Source organism: Clinocottus analis, unplaced genomic scaffold (genome assembly GCF_023055335.1).
Source record: "Clinocottus analis isolate CAN_PGR_092001 unplaced genomic scaffold, fCliAna1.0.p SCAF_16, whole genome shotgun sequence".
Classification (NCBI taxonomy): domain Eukaryota; kingdom Metazoa; phylum Chordata; class Actinopteri; order Perciformes; family Cottidae; genus Clinocottus; species Clinocottus analis.
In genome coordinates this window covers 10,196,950-10,220,190 of record NW_027175887.1, presented here as the reverse complement: position 1 = coordinate 10,220,190, position 23,241 = coordinate 10,196,950, and the positions used below count along the sequence as shown (strand labels likewise).

Sequence of the window (23,241 nt, the reverse complement as noted above, 5' to 3'; positions counted from 1 at the left end):
TACATTTACTCAATATTGAGATCCATTATTTTGGCTCCATTAAACATGTCTTCACATGTCAATCACAAAATGTATTGCCACAACATAGTGTTACACACTTGATATACACAAACAAGTTCTGTGTTCTTACTCTTTTTTCGGTTCTGAGGGCTGGAGGTGGCCGATGTGCCGTTGGCCCCACTTTCGTCCTCTTCTTTGGGTTCTGTCTTCATCTCCGGCTTCTTTTCCTCAGTTTCCATTGGTTCCTGCTTTGGCTGTTTTAAATCTGGCTCCTCCTTCTTCACCACCAGCAGGGGTTTGGTTTCATCATCCTGCTATGTGAACATAACAATGGTTTATCAGCTATCAGCGACAGTGGTGAGTCGACAGTAGTGAGTTTTTCGACGTGAAAGAAGAAAGTGTGCTTCTTCCTAGATTCTTTTGTTAGTAAATTATCTTATAAATCATGAACATACCTCCATTTTTACATCCGGCTGCTTCTTTCCAGACTTGCCGCCGCTGCCGCTGTCGTCGTCATCTTCTTCGTCTTTTACTTCAGGTTTGGCTTCAGTGCTGCTCATGTCCGGCAGGGCCTGCTGAGAGCTCAACTCAGCCACAGACGCTGGGGTGGGCACTCTGTTATCTATACTCGCTGCTGCCTGGGACAACTTTAGGGAGAGGAAGGAGAGAAATTCTTATCACAATGCAAAATCAAGTCATATTGCTGTACACTGACGATCAACTGTCATCCCCTATAGTTAGTTATTCATAGTTTGCGTTACGTGACAACCAGTATCTCACCGGCGTGCTGGGGTGATGTGCCTGCACTGAGGTGGGCTGCTGCATTTGGCTGGGGGTTTCCGTCTGCGGTTGCAGAGGTGTGTTCGGGCGGGAGTGGTCAGGTGTGCCCTTGGCTGAGGGGGGGCCATGGAGGCTACTGGGTATGTGGGTTGGCGTGGAGGAGGGCCCACCAGTGGAGGCGGGGGTTTTGGGCTGCGGTGGCACTTGGGCCTGAGCAGAAGCATGATGCTGCTGCTGCAGCTGCAGGCTGGAAGAGGCATTGGGTGGAGGAGTAGTGCCAATGGTAGGCTGGGTTGCAGGGCCACAGGGCAGCTGTGGGCCAAGGGATCCCAGTGCATTTAGAGGGAGGTTAGAGTTCGGAGGCTGCTGGGACAAAGAGGGATGCGCAATTAGCATACCGGTACACACCATTCATTAAGCAGGCAACATGCGGACACCCATAAAGCCACATTCAGACAGGTAAATGCAGGGAGCCCTGAAAACGCTAGGAGCGTAAAGCACAGCATAAAATATCCTCACCTGTGTAACAGCAGCCTGTGTTATGGGGTGACCCAAGCCTACATTCACATTCATTGCTCCACCTGCAGAAGCAGTGAACTGGCCCTGTTGCAGGAACTGGCTCTGGTTGGCTGGCTGTGCTACCATGTTATTAGCATGACTACCCATCATTCCTTGACTCTGAGGCATCCTTGACGGGGACATACCCATCTGAAAAAGACAAAAGAGATGAAACGGCTGGAATCATTATGGCAGCAGGCCTCTGATATTCAACGCCTGCCAAGTAAAATAAAGTGAATGGAATGCAGCACGCTATCACTAAAATAGTCTTCTTAAGGCCATGTGGCATAAAGCACAAATAAACAATGTGCTGAATCAAAACACAGGATGGCAGCAGGGAGCAAAATTAACTAGCTGTAAGCCAGGCTTTGAGATCTGCCATGTTACATTACAGATTGCTTCAGTTGGATAATAAAATGAGAAGGACCTCTGCAGCAAATTACATACTGACTCTGTAGTGTCAAAATAATAGTAACAGATTAAGAAATTAAATGAATTTGATAGTCAAGAGGAGCAAAAGGTGGAGGAAAGAGCCAGACAATGACTGATAAAATGGCACAGGAACTAAACAACTGTAATTAAACACGGTGATGGAAAATGGTCCCAAGAGCAAGTTAAAAAAGGCAAACTGGCAGAAAAGCAGCTGTTTTAAAGAGAGGAGAGGGGAAAAATGAAAAAGCAGGTAGACAGAGGAGAAAGATCTAACCGCTGGGACGGAGCTCATGTTCATTTGCTGTGGATGGTTCATGGGGGAGGGAGCACGCGCTCCCATGGGTGCCTGAGACATCTGCGCATTCTGCATTGCCATTGGGTTAAACTGATTGATTCCTGTGGGAACAGATACACACACAATTATATACTTGTTTATCATACTTAGGAGTTGTTGTAATTTAATAATCCATGTCCTAATGGGCTGGCAAAGGCAGTGAACCAGCTCACTTTAATATCAGCATTCTGACAAATCTATTTAGCTTCGACTGGTTAAATAAGCAGGTTGTTGAAATATTGAACAATTTTCTATACAACATTTAAATATCAATACATTTGCAAACTTAAGAATTATGAAGATTAGCCAAAGAAGGACATAAGGATTGCTTTTCTCTGTAAACAACTGCTAAGAAAGCAAAGAGCAAACCAACCTTGGGGCACCTGCATACGGCTCATTATCTGATTTGGCATGTTGGGCATAGGCACAGGTCCATCTGAGAGAAGACAGGATAAAATATTAATTTATAAGTTGCTATCAGTAACAGAAATGCTTTGAACTTTTATCAACTGAGAACTGCAGAATAGTTCGCCAGTTTTTATCTTTCCACTTTTGTATTTTGTCACCCAGAGTGTACAGAGTTTAGCTACTAACTGGGAGAGCGGACGCCCTGTCCTGGGCCCATGGCGTTGGGCTGAGCCATTCCAGGTTGCTGAGGCCCAGCTGTGCCCACCATGCCAGGTTGTTTCTGGAGTCGTGAGCGCCTCTTCTCCTCCAACTCCTTCTGGATTTTGTAGATTTTCTCCGCCAGGAAGTGGTAATACTCATCCTAGTAAGAGGACAATATGAAATTAAAAAAAGGTAAACATATGTTTCTTATTCTCTGGTTCAGGTTAAAGTGATTTGCTCTCATCTTATAGTGACAAAAAGGACTCAGTAAGAAAAGATGACTTGCATCACTCACGTCAAAATGATATGATAGTGTATTATATTAGTTACCCTGCTGTTAGCAGACTCGTACATGTCACCCTCAACCTTGCGTGCATACGCCACCAGGTTCTCCATTCGTCGGTCCTTCAATGCTGCAGGGTCTGGGGTGGGGAATATGGCTTGTACACTGGAGAGAGACAACAGACAAGTACAAAAACTCAGCAACCGTCTGGAAAACACCAACTTCTTTTCTGTTTTCATATGACAGAACTTAAGTATATAGAATACAGCCGTTTAATTTTTTGGGACTTACAGTTTGTGCACGAGGTGGGTGCGCAGGTCCTGAGTGACGTGTTCATGCCAGGCCTTCCTTACCCCCGAAGAGGAGAGAGGGGTGGCAGTGGGCAGGTTTCCCATGCCTCCCACTACTGACCCATCAGGCATCAGTTGACTATAAGACAGAGAAAAATAACTATTACTTACAAAAACATTAATGCTTATTGAAACTTCTACAAATGGTTTCATAATACCATGTGAACATTGATTTTGATTTACATTGTTATCAAATATTTCTGTTCTCAATCATATATTTAAAAAAGAACCCCAAGGACAGAGTGTCGATTGAGATCATGGATGATTATTTGTCAACAGCAGATTCACTGGATGTTGTTTTGGTCTAAAAATTAAATAAATAGCAGCTACATTACATCCAAATCAGCTGTATTGGCCATGTGTGTTTACACAGATATATTTACAAGATAAATATAAAACAGATCTTAAAGACAAGACAGGGATCATGCCAGCAAGAGCCATGTTTTGTATGACATTAAGGACGAGAATGCTCACTTGTTGAGTGTGGATGGTAGAGAGGAGTCAGAGTGCATGCCAGTCGGGTCTGAAGAGGGGACGCCCATGCCTCCTGCCATCTGGTTCATCTGATTAGTGGCTGATAAACACACAAAGTTTTTAACAAGGAAGAACATTGTATTATTTGTATTTCATCTTCCAAAATGGCAGTGAAGTCCCATCTATGTTGTACCTAGTGGGTTCAGATTTCGCAGCTGCTGGTGCTGGGAGCTCTGTGGATTTTGCTGAGAGGGTCCCTGTCCCTGGACTTGGGCAGGGGACTGGTTCCCATACGGTAGGCCAAGGGCAGCATAGGCCCTCTGCATGGAGCTGGGGTCGATGTGTGTGGCAGCACTGTTGATGGCTGTGGAACTGGGCTGACCAGACCCCACTGAACTGATGGCGTTCTGCAGGCTAGCCCCGGGAGAACTTAGCATGGCTGGAGGGAGAAGACGAGGAAATGAATAGTTTGGCAATATTAAATAAAGCATTTAATTAAAACCCTTCCATAATTTAGAAGTAACTGCTGCTTCCAAGTGCTTCATAATTTCTAAACATCAAAACATGTATGACTAGAAGTTATGAAACACAAATAATTAACATAAAGAATCAAAATCAGCTTTATTGGCCAAGTATGTGTCATAATACAAGGAATTTTACTTTGTTTAAAATCAATGAATATACACAGAAGTAGATAATCAAACGCAACAAGAACAGAGCTGAACAAGGTAAACATATACATGTGTTTTTTAAAAACATAAAAAACATTACATTTAACAACATTTATTTTTCTGTATAGAAGAAGAAAAAAATATTGATGCAAAAGAATGTCTTCCTGATCTGCCTCCCTCAATCCCTGCACTGCTCCCTGCTGTGTTGATTGCCAACAGGGAGCATGCTGCCTCTGTGGGGATTTAAATCTGTCATAGGCCCATTTAACCAATCAGAGAGCCTGCCATCCCAAGACCATGCCCCTACTGATAGCAGGGCCATGAAGCCCCTCCCCTGGGTGTCAAATTACAGGTCCAGCCCATCTAGAGGAATCCTCTCTCTGTTTGAGCTTTCGTCAGTACAGAGCTTTGGTAGAGAGACACAACCTGCAGGTGGCAGCACTGAATACCACACACACTGACTTGAGGCTTGCTGCTGAGTGTCAACTGCTTTGTTGAACAGTTTACAAGCTTATACATATCATACTATCATGCTAGTACATATCTATCAATCTTATGGATGTTTTGTTTTCTTAAATAAAATATCGTAGCATTTTATCTTTTTCTCTATTAACTTTTTTATTTTCATGAATGAATAATAGCAAAGGGGAGCTGTTGGAGTTCAGAATCAGGAATTTGACTCCGGTTTCACGCAGCGCTTCGTACTTATATACAATTAACAAGATAAATACTCACGTTGCTGATTCCTCTTGTCACTTGCATTCTTTAAAGGCAGGCAGACCGGACAGTCGTGCCGCGTGCAGTTCTTCCAGTGGGAGATGATCTGCCTGGACGATGCACAGTGAGCCACTGGGGAGAAATAAAAATGAAACCGAGACATGAGTGAGGTGTGGTAAGTCAACACTAACTCACATTTTAAAAGTTAAGAATTTAAATGCAGATTAAAAGACACCGAATTTATACTACACCAATATATATACATGTGTACAACTGGTGTTAACTAATATACTAAGTGGTCAATCACAGCACCACCTCAACCTCAAATACATTGGAGGAAAAACAATTAACATTGCTTCAGTACAATGTGCAAATAGCTATGTAAAAGTGATTATACTGTACATCATGAATGTAAAAACATGAATGCATTTAATTTAAGCATATACACAGTATAAATATCATATTTCAAAGTTCATCAACTTTGGATGACCTCCTTACTAACCCACAGCTGTCCAGAGGGAAGCTGCTTGCAACCAAGCGTAGACAAAGAAATGAACAACCATCATGACAGGCGTTTAAAAAAAATATTAAATTCATGTTGATGCGGGTGTCAGTCACTGGGGCAAGAGGGTAGCCTGACTATTCAAGCAATGAAACACAAAGAGCTTATTGCTTTACCATGTCTGAAACAATGCTACTTAAGTGATATTATGAAGCACAAGCATCATTATGATCTTATTGAATAGAAGTTCAACCAGGTAAAGAACATTCATCTTTTTGAATTCATCTTATTAATGCCTCTTGTCTAACACCAATGACATTTGGTTATTAACTTATATAGGATGAAAATTTGACAAAACTTCCTTAAACAGACGTCAACCACATGGAGATCAATAAACAATTTTACTAAGGACCAGATTGGCGAGCGGTTATACGAAAAGCTGAAGGCCGTGGGAGTTTGGGTGAACTGAAGTAAAACAAGTCATCAACACCTTTTGCTAAGCTGTTCCTGTGGTGTTTAAAAATACTGGCATTATGCCCAAATCACAGGCTCTGATTATGGTGGCTCACAACAGTTACCTCATCTGTATAATAAATCATAACAGGGTTAATATCTTGATCAAATTCTCAGTGATTAATAGACAAAAGATAAATATATGCGAAAAAATGAATTTCAGATGGCACATTCAAACAGAAGTCCGCAAGAAATGTAATATTTAGATTTAAGATGTATTTTATCATTTTATTTCTTTCACTCACCCTGGCAGGACTTGCCGGCCTGGCAGTGGGTCATGTGGTTGAGGACGTTCTTCATGGTGCGGCAATGGGGCAGAGTGCAGGCCCTCACCTCCCCGTTGGCCTGCTCCCGCCGCTGGCACTTGTGTGCATGGAGCAACAGGACCAGCTGCTGCTGAATGAGTTTACGCTTCTCGGGGTCAGCCGTTGGGACCGCTGACCCGCCACCGGACCCGGGGACCATGCCCACCGACGCTACCTGCTGCTGCATCTGGGACTGGTTGCAATACAAAACACAGGTTAGGTACCGATCAGAATATCAGACTTTCCTCATTTTAGACTTCCGGGTTTCGAGTAAAAACCAAAAAGATACCGATAATGAATTGGCAAATACTCTGATGTTTAGAGAAAAACAAATAACGGAATGAAAAGGAAGACACCAGAGAAGAAAAAGGGATCGGACGTAAATATACAAACTAAAGAGGAAAAGGAAGACTAAAACCATGAAGAACAAAAGGGTAAATTAGGAAAATCTACAAATCTTATTTACTTTTTTCTTAAAATTGAGGGACTGGCATTTCCCGTCTTTATTAGACCCATTTCCTGTCCTAACGGATTTGCATAGCTCCAGGCTGTTTACCTTCATAGACTCCTTACTGTGTTTAAGCACAGAGTACTGAAGTTTAGGTCTGACTGAGGCCTTCGGTAAGCAGGGTTAGTATGAGAGATGCACCGATATGAATCTTCTTCGTCAATTAAAACATTTTAAATGTCCGACCTGCCAATTAAGATTTTATTTCTAAGAACGATAACAATAGCATTTTGCTTCATTTTGGGTAAAAAACAGTTTGCAAATGACAGACATGTTATGCACAATTTATAATTCTAGTCATCGTTAACTTTTGCATGGCTCATAAGCACGGCTAGCACGTTAGCATTGTACAAGTAACATGTTGCAAGATCCCGTTGGCGACACTTTCCAGTCAGCTTGTTTGTCATCAAAACAAATCGTATTTTGTAAAAGGAACAGCAATTGAATACTGTGCAGAAACCTGGAATACCCAAACTCGAGATCCAGTCAGTAACTTGAAGATTATATCTGCAAAGCCCTCACAGTTCTTAAAGTAATTTTAATCTGTTCAGACCAGCCTGAAAGTATATTCACACTATCAATGCCTAATGCACATCTATACTTTTGCTCTACATCTTCCCCTTGCAGACAGGTGCAACACATTCATATTGTGAATACAGATATGAAAACGGAACGGGGACAGATTTAAGATTCAGAAGTGACACTCACCAGGTTTGGCACACTTCCAGCTCCCTTCAGCTCGGTAGGGAATTGGGGCAGGTTGTTGGAAAGGCCGGTCTTGTTCTGGAGTTGTTGGGCGTTGACCCCCGCTGTCCCCATCTGCTGACCGTACTGCTGGCCAAATGGACCCCCTGACATCCCCATCTTCAGTAGACAATCAGGACAGAGGGAGGTCAGACAATTTCATCACAGTAGATATCTTTTACATGAACTGAGACTGTGTGAATGCATACAGTACACGTCCCATCTAAAAAAATGAGGTGTCCAAATATTATGAAGTGTTATTGTCCTATGTAGGACATACAACTGTCTAAGCATTGAAAAGCATTTAGGAAAGGGATTTGGGTGTTTAATTTGATTATAAATGGGTTGTGGCCATTCTTATACAATGTCAAGGAATTTGAGGATATCTTTACTATTGGACCTTGAGCAGGTTACATGGACTTGTCTTGGTGCAAGCAACTGAACTGTCGAGAGGAGAGGAAGAATATAACGTGTGTACACCGATTGTTTTACATACTGCAAAAAGAAAATTACAAGTCATAAAAACACAAAATCGTAAGCCTAAAACTCCTCAACGTCTCTCGGGAAAAAATTACTAAAACGTAAAATTAATTTTCATATGTTCAAAAATCTTTCCCAAAAAAATTGTAATTGAAATGAAGAAATTTAAATTGTATTTCTCAATAATCCTTAAGGGAATAAGGTTGGCTTCTTTTTCAGGCCCTGTGATGTAATCTATTCCAGTGGCCTTAGCGTGCATCTGTCTGCTGCTTGCCTGTCTTTCTGCACGGTGGCCATGAGCAGCAGCAGCCTTTGCTTCGCGGAGGTTCCCGACTGCCAGCAGTGCTCTGTAGTGCTCAGGCAGACCGAGCAAGCCCAGCCCAGCAGAGAGAGAGAGAGAAAGAGAGAGAAGGGAGGGGACATGGAGCGAAAGATCGGCTTGCTCAACAGCTGAGCAGAGCACTGCACTGCCGCCTGCCCCTCCCCCTCCCAGGCTCCGCTGCACAGAAACACACAGATGCTCGCCTGCTGCCTCCCTCCCATTCACACATGAGCATGGCCTCATCGTCCTCTCACACGGGTTCTCCCACTCGATGTTCCGCACTTACTACAAGACTGTCACAGGGGAAGAGGACAGCACTGTAGACCTCTAGTTTTCCCCCCTCTTTTTAGCATGTCCTTTTCTGGTCCTTCCTCTCTTACCTTCCTCCCCCACCCCAACAAAAACACTTAAAGATGATTTACTGCTCCATTATCAAAGGCCAAAGGCCCAGAGTGAGACCTCGTATGCCAGGTAAAGAGAGAGAAGAAAAGGGAGTTTGTGGGGGTGAATACTAGCACACAAAGACTTGAATGGTGGCAAAGAATGCAAAGCGAAAACAATGAGCATCTGAAACCAGAAAAGACCCAGGTTATTATTCACCTGTACATTATTTCTATCTGCTGACTACGAGTATGAACTTGGGATGCATTGATTACTCAATGTAACTTTAACTTATGCTATCATTTCGCCACCTTTTTCCAAGTGTATGCACTTTAAAAAGTAAGGGGATAAATTGCATATGTGTAGAGCTTTTTAGTAGCCTTAAGCTGGCCAGGAATTTTTTAAAGAGACGAATATCCTATTTGCAAAAATCATTGGCGCAAGACAGTGCAAAGCATCTAAAAGGACATTGCATTGCTGCAAAAATTGGGTCACTTAAACATTTTTGCTATTGCAACAACACATTATCAGCTTGGTGGTGAGACTGGTGTCTCACGAGTCAGTCAATCACAGTCTGGAAATATCAAGTGGAGCATCCAGGATGTTTGTAAAAAATGACGGCTTAACTAATAACTGAATTCAAACACATTGTTGTAATAGAACAGTTATTGAAGAAATGATTGTTTTAGCTAATGCTACATAAGTTAACCAACCAATTTACAATTGTTTGCAGGCATTGAATGCATTTATAGTACAAACTGTTGACCACATTTGCAGGACCAAAAGAATTATTATACAATAAATAAATATTTTCATTTTAAGATGTGAATTAAATCTTTCCGTCCGAAAGGCTCTTAAACAAACAGCAACCATCACCACACTGTAAAACCTGTATTCTTCCCAAATCTATATTCAAGAACTTGCAATGTTTCACCAATTGCGAAAGTCTAGTACTTAGATTGGCCAATAAGCAGAAGCAAGAAAAGAATTATGAAACAACTAGTAACAAGAATATGTGAACTGCAAGAGATCATTGCCTGAATAAACCATTTGACCGGTAACTGACAAAACTAAATTAATTAATTAAAGTTAAAGAAATATTAAAACATTTTATTTTAATAATTTTGGTAAAAACTCATGACTCAGACATGTGAAATCAGCTATGGTCTTGAGGAGCCTTAACTGTAAACACACTGCACCACTACGTTCACAGCTATGACAATACTGCTAACTTCATGATCAACGTTTACCATATACACGGTGAAAACAATGACAGCTGACACCTTGGTAGCTAAACTAAGAGACGCATTGGGAAAGCGGCTGCACGTGTCCACGACAATTCATTCCACATTGTGGCCGATAACTCTCGCAGGCCGGTGAACTGGAGAGAGTTACCCGTTTTGAAGCTGGCAGTAAATGATCGATTTAAGCCGTTTATGCATTGTATTATTGTTGCAGCTGTGCTGCTCGTTAGGCAATACAGAGAAAAAAATGCAGCACATTTACACAAGTAAAAACAAAATGGAGCCGTAAAAATGGTAATTAATATGACCATACAGAAGATAATAATAGAGAGAATATTGTAACAGATCAGATTTTTTTTGCGATATCCAACATTGTCAATAGGAAGCCAAATATTTGTTGTATAATTTGTCACTTTAAAGAAAGGACATATACGTTAATGCACAGTGAAGCCACATACATTTCTCCTGCTCTAAACTAAAAAAGAAATGCATCACCCTCCCGCATTTTGGTCCCATGTGGATCTGAAGACCAAATAAAGGTAAATATTACATTTTCATCAAACGTTAAACACAATCCTGGCATCTCAATGTAATGTAAAGGAATTTGGTTCAGTATTGTATGAAATATAAAATAACTCACCATTACACAGTCACACATCAAGCAACTTGTTTTTGAGTCAGTATATATATATATATATATATATATATATATATATATATATATATATATATATATATATATATATATATATATATACATACATATGCATACATATATATACATATATATATATACATATATATACATATGCATACATATATATACATATATATATATACATATGCATACATATATATACATATATATATACATATATACACATATATACATATATATATACATATATACACATATATACATATATATATACATATATACATATATATGCATATATATGCATATATATATGCATATATATATATACATATATGCATACATATATGCATATATATATATACATATATGCATACATATATATACATATATACATATATATACATACACACACACACACACACAGTTGTAGGGCAGAGCTTAAGGTCTATATGTTTGTATGGGAGACAAGAGGCTTGTTTCATGTGGCAATGTCTGTTGAAATAATCTTAGTGAGAACTTGGGTGCTGGTTTAACTTTGGTTTCCTGTCAAACCACAAAGCTCCAAGAATCTTAGTCACAGGGAAACATTTTCTGAAATTGAGCACTTCATAGTAAGTCTTCATAATGAAGCCTGTCATGTTAAGTACTTTTCATTCACAAATCATAATAACAAAGCTTAGATGTGTAGTACTATCATCACTCAACTGCAGTTATTGTTGCATTTTTATCGTTTGTTGTCAGATGTGTAAGGCATAGGAATGAGGTAATAACCACATCTGGTATCAAAACTATCTGGTGGGCTAAGTTGTAGACACACAAAAACAGATGCACTTGACTACAGATTCAACCACATAAACTCGGTGATTGCTTCTTACTGAAGACCCAGGTAGAAGAATAAATCAGGTTATTGTGAGGGGGAGATAACTGAGGACAAGCAAGATATAGGGTAGCTTATGCTGCGTTGCGAACAATGCTAATTTCCAACGGGCTCGAATGGCACGAAAAAACATGGCGCAAATGACTCAACGCAAAACATTTGCCTCATTCGCACAATTTTAAATATTTAAACTTGGGCGAAGAATTTGTGTGACGCCGAGTTGCGAAAGCCAATCGCCGTTGAGATTAGGGTTGAGTGATACTAAAAAAGATTGCACCGTACTTGTACGTTAAAAACAATATGATTTTTCACATTTTTAGAGTCAATACTTTATTAAATTGAGCGCAGATCAGAGCGCATTGCTCCACTCCCTCTCATGTTGCCTGCATGTAGAGTGCATGGAGGCGGGACTCAACAAGGCAGGACTTAACGAGGCGCGGCTACCAGAGTGGTCAGGGGAGACATGAGTGCACAAGCTTTTGCCGACCATCCTTGGCTTGTTGGAACAAAGCTCTCCCAGTTGATATTAATGATGACCTGTCGTCCAGTAAAGCAGCAGTTTGTAGAATCAAACATTTCTGAGGTTCTGTTGTACACAGTCCCTGATGCTTGCGTCTGTTCTTTTTAACCTAACCCCGTCATGCGCGATACCGATAGCAGAGAGTTGTAAATGCACGACTATGTAGAGACAGAAATGACATGCCGTTGTGTGGATAAGATCAATAACATGAGGCCATTTAGTTTGTATTGGGTAAACCCCTAATATATAATGGTAAGGGAAACAGTTGGTTAAATTGTGAAGCGTTCAGGCTCTGTTTGGTAAAGATGAATTATAATTTAAAGATTTTGATAAATCTGCTGCAAGGATTCATTCAATACTTTTAATTTAAAATGTGAATAAGAGAAATCTGGACATATGAACATTCAATATAAAAATGTAACATGAGCAGTGATTAGATATTTATGTGCTCAACTGATTTTTATGATTTTGCAAGCTCTATGTGTCTGTCTTGCACTTTGCTTTGCAAACGACTTGTGGGACCAATTAAGCTGAATTTGTAACCTCACCTTATTCATGTTTCCAGCTTGCTGAGCATTCAATGAGTTGTGTGCACCCAACTGTGGCCCTCCTTGGGTGAGAGTCTCTGCCAGCACACTGCCACCAACACCAGATCCAGCACCCACTTGTGCTCCCTGCATTCCTTGGCCTTGGTACTGCATGCCAGGTCTGCCCCGGCCTGCTGGTCCCAGAGCCCCATTCATCACTTGTCCCGTCTGGCCCATGACCCCATGGCCCTGCACACTGTTCAACATGGCCTGGTTGAAGCTCATGCCCCCATTGCCTTGTCCACCAGTGTTACCTCCTTTCTGGCCCTGGGGAGACTGGTGATTGGGAGAACCCTGCCCAAGTGGACTTTTACCAAGCACAGCACCGAGCTGGTTTCCCACCATGCCTCCCTGTTGCGGACCGGCAGAGTTGAGAACCCCTCCCAAGATGGAGGAGCTTCCTGGTCGCAGAAGCTCAGAGAGCTGCTTGTGTTTGGCAGCTGCATCAGGGACGATGGAGTTGAGACCAGGCCCCCCTCCACCTGGACCACCATTAGAGGGCATTCCCATTCCCAGGTCTCCATTGGGGATGAGCTCATCTGGAAGGTCGTTTTCCAGGTCAAAGAGAGACACAAGATCTGCAAAAGAGAAACAGGGAAATACAATTTAGTCTTCATCACCAGCTATTCCTCTTTAAAAGAATACCAGAACAAGCTGTAAACCACAAAGTACAGAGGAACTAATGTATTTGTTTCAAGAGCGAAATAGAAGACATTCAATTATTATAATCAGCCAATTACCCTTGATGTTAAGGTCCAACTGTAACATGGCATTGCTTTGTACTGGTCATAAAGGTTAGGAAAAAGGGACAAAGAACCACTAATAAGATATAGGTCAATAACAGTCAACCACTGAACCCAACATTGTGATCGCGACTTAAAAGCAATTTTACATTACATGTGACAGAAGCTCTAAATTTCCAAAAGCACTAATTGTTTCCGACAGTAAAGTGGTGTATGTTCCCTTGATTTATCCATCATCAAAAATGTGGCTTAAGATAGATGAATAAATCTCTAAGTTAATTTTACTTTGACAAACTGTAGGCTATGTCACTGTATAATGCAGCGGAAGACGTGCTACCCCTGAAATCTCAAATAAGATATTATTGTATAATAAATAAGTAATAGAGACATACAGTATACACCCCATAGCCTTACAGTAAACTGTTAGCTGTTAAATAAATAAATGGATATATAAATAACACACCGGCTACGTGTTTCCACACACAGGTACATGTATGCAGATGAGCCCTCGCTTAGAACACAGGCAAAAATCTGACACCGTGACGCAGCGCACAAAGCTTCCCCCACTCAGGTTACACTTGCAGGTGTGTTGGCTTTAACTCGGGTTAAACTCTGGTGAGCCACCTTAAAAGTCCCACCACCTTAAGAGAGTCTGCAGGCTCATTCGGCATGTGACAGTATAATACACTAAAACAGTGGTTATCAAATGGGGGTACGTGAAACCCTGGGGGTATGTGAGATGTAAAAAAAATAATCAGATTTAAAATAAGCATCATTCAAAAATCCTTAGTTATTCAATAAACTATAGGTGTAAGTCTATGAACTGGATTTCATGTATTTTATATTAAAATCAGACACTAATGGCACGATGCTGTGTATTACATCTTTTTTTTAAATCAAAAATACTCTGCCCTGGAACTTGGCTGAAAAAATATTACACAGCCGGTACATCACTAAAAAAAAGGTAGAGAACCACTGTGCTTAACAGCACAGGTGCAGTTCTGGAAATATGTGTATAACATTTTCAGCTAAAATCCCGTACTGAAAAACATGGTTACCTTTCAGTGCACATTTTGAAAACCTAGCACATAACTTGTAGAAATGTGGTGCCTTTGCATACATAGAAGAATGTAAATGCAGTACAGTCGTCCCTCGCTATATCGCGGTTCACCTTTCGCAGACTCGCAGATTTTTTTTGTTGCTTTTTTTTTTTACAGTGTACAGTATGAACGCGCATCGTGTTCTGCGCCCTTATTAAGCTAAGGGACTGTACTGTACACCTTGTCAATCAATCTCCTCCGTGCAGTGTCTCCTGTACAGGACAGAATACGCCCGGATAAAAAGTCAGCGGAGCAGCTCCCGGACAAAGAGGCGCGGTCAGAGGACCTCAAAGATTAATCATTAAAATGACATTCGTTAAACATATTCGGGTGTTTTTTTTAAATCCGCAAAACTTTGAGGGTGTTTAAATAAGAGAAATGTGAGAAAATGTTAATGCTTGTCTGAGAAAAGTGTATAAAAGTGTGTGGTTAGGGGTTTTACGGCCTTAAAACATGTATAATAATTGTAAAAAAAAATAAAGCCCACTGGAACGTATCCCCCGCAATAAACAAGGGACGACTGTACACTGAAAAAGCTCAGTTAACGACAAAAGTGTGCTGTAACTGAACACTATTGTGGGTGTGAAAGTAAACAAGTACACATGAATAGAAAATTAATGGAGGGTTGCCGTTTAAGTCACACCTCTATGCGAAGTTCCTTCACGCAAGGGTGCAAGTGCCACACCCTCACACACGCCGAGCTCAGTATCTGGGGCCACTTAAGGATGAACACATATCCAACCCTCATCGATAAATTATAGTGCAATTAATGAGCGCTTAATTATGACTGACCACCTTTAACCGCACAAAGTTAATGCAACAAGTCTCAGAGTAGCGCGAGAGACATGAACGGTGCACAGTTGAGAGCAAGCACCTGTGCCTTGCCTGAGAACTATTCAGTAACAAGATTGAAACCACACAAGTTAAGATGGAGAGGATACAGCGGTGAGAAAAAGCTAGCTGAAGGAGAGAAAGAGACTTGAGCATGGCTACTCTTTTCAAAAGGATGAGGATACAATTTGAATTAGCGTCTTTTACAACAAGAGTATGATGAGCATATCCAGCAGCGAGCAATCACACGCCAAGATACTGAAGCATCTACTAACCACAGAATCCCAACACTTGAGTCACACTATTCTCACCTGAAGAGGACATGGCTGCTGCCGGTTGTAATTCACCCGAAGCTTTTCAACAGCAACATGAACATCTCCAATTAGACTCTTCAGTCTGAGAGATAATAACAGGCTGTGCAGCAGACTGTTGCTGCTTTACCAGAGTCAGAGAGAGTTAGGATGGAGATGGAGATGTGAGATGCTCCCCCCATCTGTCCCCAAGCGAGAGGGAGCAAAGTTGCTATGCTATCATGGCAATGCTGAAGGGACATTTTAGATTTGTAATGGACCAGGCTAAACATGGGGAAAGTAGTCTGTGTGCAGCATTTAACATCTAGCAGTAAGCTGCAAAATAGTAGTCTTGGAAAAACAAACTAAGAGATAATAAGGTGCACTATGGCCAGTATGAGAAAAAAAACTATCTCTCTCAGGTATAAAATTGTTAAGATAACAATCTCAGATAACAAACATTATCTTAGGAAATATAACAGTGTCTTTACTTTGAGCTTGCAATTTCACTTGTATTGCCTTTCAAAAGCGCAACATGTTTGCAACCTCAAGAATTAATTTGTTTAAACACAGTTAACTGCCTCAGCTTTTATCATTCGTTTTAGTAACATGAGCGGCTCTGAGGTTAGCAATGTCGGTCTTTGGGGATAACACTTTGGTCAAAACTTTTAAAGAAATGTATAGATTCCAAAGATATTTTGAATAATTTATGGTCTCCTGTGGATTGCCTGATTTTAATCCAGGGCCACCACGAAGTTGACATTTATAGTTCAGAGAAGGGCAGGAATTTCACCAGCAGCCACAGCGGCCATGTACGTTTTTGCCCTTCTGTTTGGCCTTAATGCCCTTTCGAAAATCATATACCCTGCAGCCACAGAGGACTTGATCCTTCACTCGCGCTGCCGCAACCGATAGCCGGTTTCTTCGTGCCTTTTGTAAATACATATTTTTTGCCTTTAGTAAATACATATTTTTTGCCTTTAGTAAATAGGTATTTTGGACCCCAGTGCTTTTTAATTGCGATTATGTATTTTTATAGAGTAAAATTAAGGGAGAGGGTTGTAATATTATGAGACTCTGGACAGTAACTAACTATACACATACATACACGCACATACATACACGCACATATACACACACACACACACACACACACATATACATATACATATATATATATATATAGTTTGTTTTAATGATGCATTACAATCTAACGTTAAACTGCATCCACAGATCCGTACGGATCGACAATTCTGTTACACAACTACTCCCGCCTGTGCCTACAACTTACGCATGCACGCATTCATGCATGCACACAGACACACTTATGGCAATACCATACATAATCCAATCACACGGTAGAATATCTGCCAATTTCATTACCACGGCATACCACGATACCAATATACCATAACAACCCTACAAGTGAAGCTTAGCACATAACCAGTTCTGGGTGTGACTCCAAACCAGGTGTGAACCACTGGAAAACTGAGTTGGTTGTGTAGGTTTGACACTGTACAAAATAATTATACATAACGTACATGTAACTTGTGATTTTTAAATACCAATCATTTGTAAATGTTTGTAAAAACTTATATTAGCACCTATACATGATTAAAGTATGCTTCACCCTGAAGTTATATGCATTATTTTTCTCATTTGATGGCCTTGCTGCCCTGGCATATGGCCTTTGAGTCCTTAAACAATTGACAATACCAAAGTGGCCTTGCCCATTAAATTATGCAACTTTAGGCCTGGTTCTGAGTCATCAGCTATTGGTTGGCTTGCCATGAAATTTCGATGAGAAATCAGAATGAATTGTAATGAATCTAGTGATCACTTTTGCTTTTGCTCTTGCTCGATCAATTACCTGTAGTTTGTCAAATATTTTGGTTTATGACTTGATACCTACTAAACTCTTAAAATTCAAATCAGCGACAGCTGTAGTTCATGTTTTGCGCCAACCAGCGAATGTTAGCATACTAACATGCTAGGCTAAGAAGTGTTGGCAAAAACCTATAAGAACTGTGGTGCTTGAGTACAGACCGACAGAGCTGCTAGACTTCAGAACGACGAGAACTATTTTTCAGAACAGTGGCGAAAAAAAGTTGTTCTGGAGCTTTGTTGTCAATTAGAGTTAGCGTTTCTCATTAATGACCTCGACTGGGGAGGCTTACAAGTCTATCTTGTACCAGCAGGTTTTTATAATGAACTGAAAATATCTTTACGCTCAACGGGTGGGCTGGCTTGGCCCTCTTCATGCGCATATACTCCACAGCGGTGCAGGGTGACCGGCTTTAGTTTGGCTTGGAAAGTGAAAGACAGCTTAGAAAACATAAAATTGTTTACAAGAAAACATATTGCTCATATGAATTCTCTTAATTTTTATATAAAAGTGTACCAGAATGATCTAATTAAGTTAAAAACACAAAATTATATCCCCTAAAATGGGTGCCACGCACGCACGCGCGCACGCAGGCACGCACAAAATAGTTTTACAAATAGTTCTTCAAAAGAAAATTGGATTTGAAATTGGCCAACACAATTGCAATCAGTCATCTCTACAAAAAGCATTTGGTATATTTTTCGGCTTAGACACAACAATTCGACGCAGCTACAAAAAGTAGTGATATTACTTCAAAACCAGACCATACTGACACCTAAACAATGTGCTTAAAAAAAAAAAACTTCAGTGTTGAGAAATACAATAACAGTGTTCTGAGGTATAGCGCTAAATGGTATTTTGTTTTTCCAAAATCAATCATCCTTCACAGTAAGTCTACACCACATCAATTAGTTTTGCTAACAGTTTCACCAGAGTCAACTGTGGCTCTAGGTCACTTCGGGTGGGGTGACTTTTAAAGGTGGACCAGCTATTTTCTTTTCAGTGGAAAGCCATTCCTGAGTTTTCAGCAGCTTTTTAATATTTCTAATTACTTTTAAACTGATTGGTACTAAACAATCATTTTTAAAAGTTAAAAAAATTTTTTTTAAAAAAGGGAGACCTTGATGGATACATCATCTTACCATCAGACTGGTAAAATTAACATAAGATTTCATGCCTCATTTAAAAACTGAGGGAACCCAGCATTTTCCACACATTTGATTGGCAGTACATTTGTAAAACTTTTAATATGGAGCTTTATAAGAGGAGCTTTGATTACTTCAAGATGTATAGAATTAGTGGCACTTGTAAAGCTGGGGCTGCAGTGATTTGCTGCACAGTGTGTATGAAGACCACAGCTATTCAGAGAAAATGACAAGAAAAAACATTTTCTATAGTTACACTATCTGAGAGGGCGGAAACGGCTTTATTTGGTTCTTGCAGTCAGACACTGAAATTTACAGTCTATTTCCAGAGGATGTGAGCATCTTGGGGCCGTGTGACTAAAGTTGGGCGCGGTGGGAGGAAAGAGGTAGAGGTGAGGTGGGTTGCAATCCAGGGCTGTTTGGATGGCATCCACTGCCACCCGCCGCTCTCATCATCTCAATCAGTTCCACCTCAGTTGACACATTGGCCAGATCCAAAATACTGTCTGCCACTGCTTTGCCATGCTGGTGGAAGGCAACGTTTCAACACTTGACGCCAGCTAATACTAATGTAGCTGAATAATACTCAACCAGGGGTTGGTGATCTTACACACATGCCAGACAAAGGAAAAGGAAACCCCGCCAGGTGAACAGTAGGGCGGGTAGAGACTGCCCATTTCTCATCTTTGGTGCTGATTTGCCCACAGAGCCACACAAATGAAAACAAGCCCTGTATTGGCCTGCGGCCAGAGGCGCAAGCACATACTGACATGAGACCACAGCACCGTAAAGAATTGTCACACATTAACATAAACATCAAAGACAGGCTGCTAATCTGTGGCTGTGAGCGACAGTTTAGTGAGCAGTGGGCTGGATGTGGCAAAGAGAAGCATCTTTGCTATCCGTCAGACGACCAATAATGGAAAGGCTTTACCAATAACCGACATGACTAAGTCAGCCAAACTAGGGTTAATTGTCATGATAATCCTATAAATCATTTTAAAAAGAAATAATTGCCATTATGTACTGAATCTAAAAAGCAATCCAATACTTGATCTTTATTTTATTAAGGGGGAGTTAAAATATGAAATTCCCTGGATTAGCTATCTACAGGTCAGACGAAAAACTGTATAGTAACATCCACATGCTACCCAAAATCAATCAGTCTTTGGAGATGTATGCCTAGCACACAATCTCTGATTCCCTTCATTCATTAAGTAAACTTCCAATTCAAAGAAACCAAGTACATGTAATTGTGGAGTGTGCACAAGAAAAAACCTGCAAGCTACAGGTTCACAGATCTGCTCAGAATTAAGGCTTTTTCAACAAAATGTACTTATCCTCCCATCTGCAGCCTGGCACTTAAAAATTGTCTGAATGTACTTAAGAGCCTGAACTGCACCCAGGACTTCCAAGAGAGCAGGTCTACAAGAGACACTGAGCAATGACTTACCGAATACATGCGTTTGTACGTGTGTATGTCAACTGAGACAGAAAGGGAGCAGCGGTGTGGGAGGAGTTGGTCTTGGTGTAGGAAAGCTCCTGTCACCCCTCTGACAAGATGAGCTACCTCGACTGAAGATTGCGGACTGTCGGCTAAATAATGCAGCCACTGATGAAGTGACAGGCTGAACAAAGAAACTTCACTTTCTTAGCGGTTTCTAAGTGGCAGACAGATGTTTCTGATACCCACTGTAATTTAAATTAAGCAGTTGCACCAGTTTTTACAGTCTATAGAAGATGAGTTAAGAGGCTGTGGTGGTGCGATCCAAAAACTGACTTCACTGAAATCAGAAGGTCTATTATTTTTTACTAATGAAGGTGCTAGCTACTGCATCGATGACACCAACAAAGCTATGTTTAGTACCCAGCAAGTACACATACTTGAGACGCTCATTGAGACGTTTAAGTAAAGCTGCAACAATTAGTCAATTTACTTATATAATCCAGTCAGTAAAAATACCCACCGTTCTCTTGCGTCAGTTTCTGGTGTTTGTTTTATATCACTATAGGTTGATCACAATAACTACTAGGGGTGGGAATCACCAGGGGTCCCACAATACGATATCACGGTACGATAATCACGATATTGCGATACGTACAGACCAAAACATTCATAAATGTTGCACCTGATACCTCATTTGAGCTTCACGCACCGGAGAGGGGGCGGGGCTTATCTCCGTGCAAAGAGTTTTCATTTCTGCCATCCACCATGAGAATAACCCCAATTCTGCTTTCTACTTGTTGTGGAAATCCCAACGATGTCGGAGCATCAAGTGTCTGGGTTCATAATATTATATGTAGGAATTTTGCCGACTTCTCTCGGAACTGCGTTGGGATGACGGTGTTACAGATTAACAGGCGGCTGTGTTAATTGGTGTCTTAGTGAATGTCTTTCGGCCAGAAGTCGCCAGTTAACGCGGCCGCCTGATGCTCTTTTTTTAACGTCTTCAACCAACACCGTGTCGCAGATGTCGTCCTGTGCGGCGTGCATCAGCTGTGTGAGCGGCAACGCTATAAGCGGCAGGAAGTCCAGACGTTTGATTTACATGCAGACAGCACATTTCTCATTTTTCTCTCCGATACTTCCCATTATTGATTACATAAAAGATTGATAATTGGCTTCCGTGTATTGACACAATATCGCAATCCGATGCTGTATTGATTTTTTTCGTCTTGTCCTACAATATATATGGACATGATCCTCGATAGTCAGTTGTGTGTTTGTTAACATAAGAATGTCACAAACATTTTTAGCCAACCTGATGCCAGAATTAACAGCAGGTTTTCAGAAAGGGGGCGAGGCTTATCTCTGTGGCTTTTCTCTGTTAAAACAGTTACTATTTCCGCCATCCACCATCGAAGTAACCACCACGAAGCAAAAAGTTTGACTTGAGTGTAAAATGCATATGAAAATAACATATTCTGCATTATGGAGCCCATAAAGCAAGTGAACTCGCATTTTCTTTAACCCGCCTTTCAGTTCTTGGTCCAGCCTCGTTCTATGCTGTGTTCACACCGAACGCGGCAAAATTTTTCACGTCACGTCTACCGTGTCAGTTGTGTCGCGCGACAAAAAAAAGACGCCGCATGACTAATCGAGCCGCCAGAACAGGTCGTGGCTTATCTCCGTAGCTTTTACCTGGGAAAATAACGATCTTTTACGCTATAAACTATGGAAGAAATAAGCACTAGTTCTGCTTTATACTTGTGGAAGTCACAAAAACGTGGGAATATCAAACGCCCTCATGTTTGGGTTCATAAAAGCATCTGTAGCCGCACACAGCTCTGTGAAATTCACCGACTCCAGGAACTGCGTCAAGCTTACTACAACGGTAACTAGCCGCCATCCACCATGGAAATAACCACTAGTTCTGCTTTATACTTCTTTAAATTCCACATACATCAGAACATCAAACTCTATCGTGTCTGGGTTCATAATATGATCCGTAGTCCCACAACAGTGTCTGAATGACAGTCGCTAACATCTCTATCACCGGCAGTAGTTTGATTCAACGACAGGATGGCGGTGACGAGCGGAACATCTCAACGCCGATTGGCTGACGCAACTGTGACTCACGCGTTTTTGTCGCCGGAGTTGGGAAATTTCACCTTGCGCGACAAGCTGTCGCGTCCAACGCTCTGTTCGCCCTGCGGCAAACCCGCTGTTCGTGTCGTGTCAAACGTGTCTGTCGCGTCGCTCGCCAGAAAAATCGCGTCTACGCAGCTGTTCATTGACTTTGCATGTAATCTGGTCGTGCGATCAAATTTTGTCGCGTTCCGTGTGAACACAGCATCAGGCTCATTCGCACGAGTGCACTTAACTTTTTTTAAGTGTTCGCACTGGGAAGTTGGGATATATTGAAGTAGCCGCTGAGTTACAGACATCTCTTTCCCGATGCAATTCTTTTTGGGGCCCATGGTACCACGCGAGGGACCTGGAAATTGTAATTCCATCATTTGGGCTCAATATAAAATTTGCTTGTTAGCCCAGCACTCTTTTTGAGAGCTTGATACTGTCCACTTGTCTGCACAATCCGTGTCGGGAGTTTCTCCGTGGTCAAGGCTCATGCTGCTCCTCCACACACACAGCGAACGGGGTGAAGTGAATATAACGTCATGTCTGATAGCCGTTATTCACGACGGCGAATGATCAGCCTGAACGTTTGGGAGAATAAGTCCAAATGGACTTGTTTTTACTTCGGGATTAGGACTGAATAGGTTGGCCAAACAAAACATTTCAAGACGTCACCCAGGACACAGGGGGGGAAAGTTTTGGGTTATGCCTTCATTTTATGGATGCCATGTAGGATTTTATAGACAATTAGTAGATGACAGCTTAATCGACAAAAAAAATAGTTAGCTGCAGCTTTACTCTTAAGACCCTGTCCTGTTACT

At 41.2% G+C, this 23,241-nt stretch overlaps 1 protein-coding gene across 7 annotated transcripts in view; it reads right to left on the bottom strand.

The window, feature by feature from the left end:
- Positions 1 to 23,241, bottom strand: part of LOC137786873 (heat shock protein 75 kDa, mitochondrial-like) — a 45,627-nt gene that overhangs the window by 19,670 nt on the left and 2,716 nt on the right. For 2 of the 7 annotated variants that reach the window (XM_068578994.1, XM_068578997.1), the window contains exons 2-16: positions 12,811 to 13,427; positions 7,745 to 7,900; positions 6,469 to 6,721; positions 5,227 to 5,340; positions 4,014 to 4,259; positions 3,821 to 3,920; positions 3,288 to 3,425; positions 3,044 to 3,161; positions 2,699 to 2,873; positions 2,478 to 2,540; positions 2,045 to 2,166; positions 1,300 to 1,488; positions 781 to 1,146; positions 456 to 647; positions 131 to 314 (exon numbers count right to left, since the gene is read on the bottom strand). In XM_068578994.1, the coding sequence (XP_068435095.1) occupies positions 131 to 314; positions 456 to 647; positions 781 to 1,146; positions 1,300 to 1,488; positions 2,045 to 2,166; positions 2,478 to 2,540; positions 2,699 to 2,873; positions 3,044 to 3,161; positions 3,288 to 3,425; positions 3,821 to 3,920; positions 4,014 to 4,259; positions 5,227 to 5,340; positions 6,469 to 6,721; positions 7,745 to 7,900; positions 12,811 to 13,427 (3,033 nt within the window). The remainder of the gene's footprint in view (positions 1 to 130; positions 315 to 455; positions 648 to 780; positions 1,147 to 1,299; positions 1,489 to 2,044; positions 2,167 to 2,477; positions 2,541 to 2,698; positions 2,874 to 3,043; positions 3,162 to 3,287; positions 3,426 to 3,820; positions 3,921 to 4,013; positions 4,260 to 5,226; positions 5,341 to 6,468; positions 6,722 to 7,744; positions 7,901 to 12,810; positions 13,428 to 23,241) is intronic. The other 5 variants (XM_068578996.1, XM_068579000.1, XM_068578995.1 and 2 more) reach the window with 3 other exon arrangements.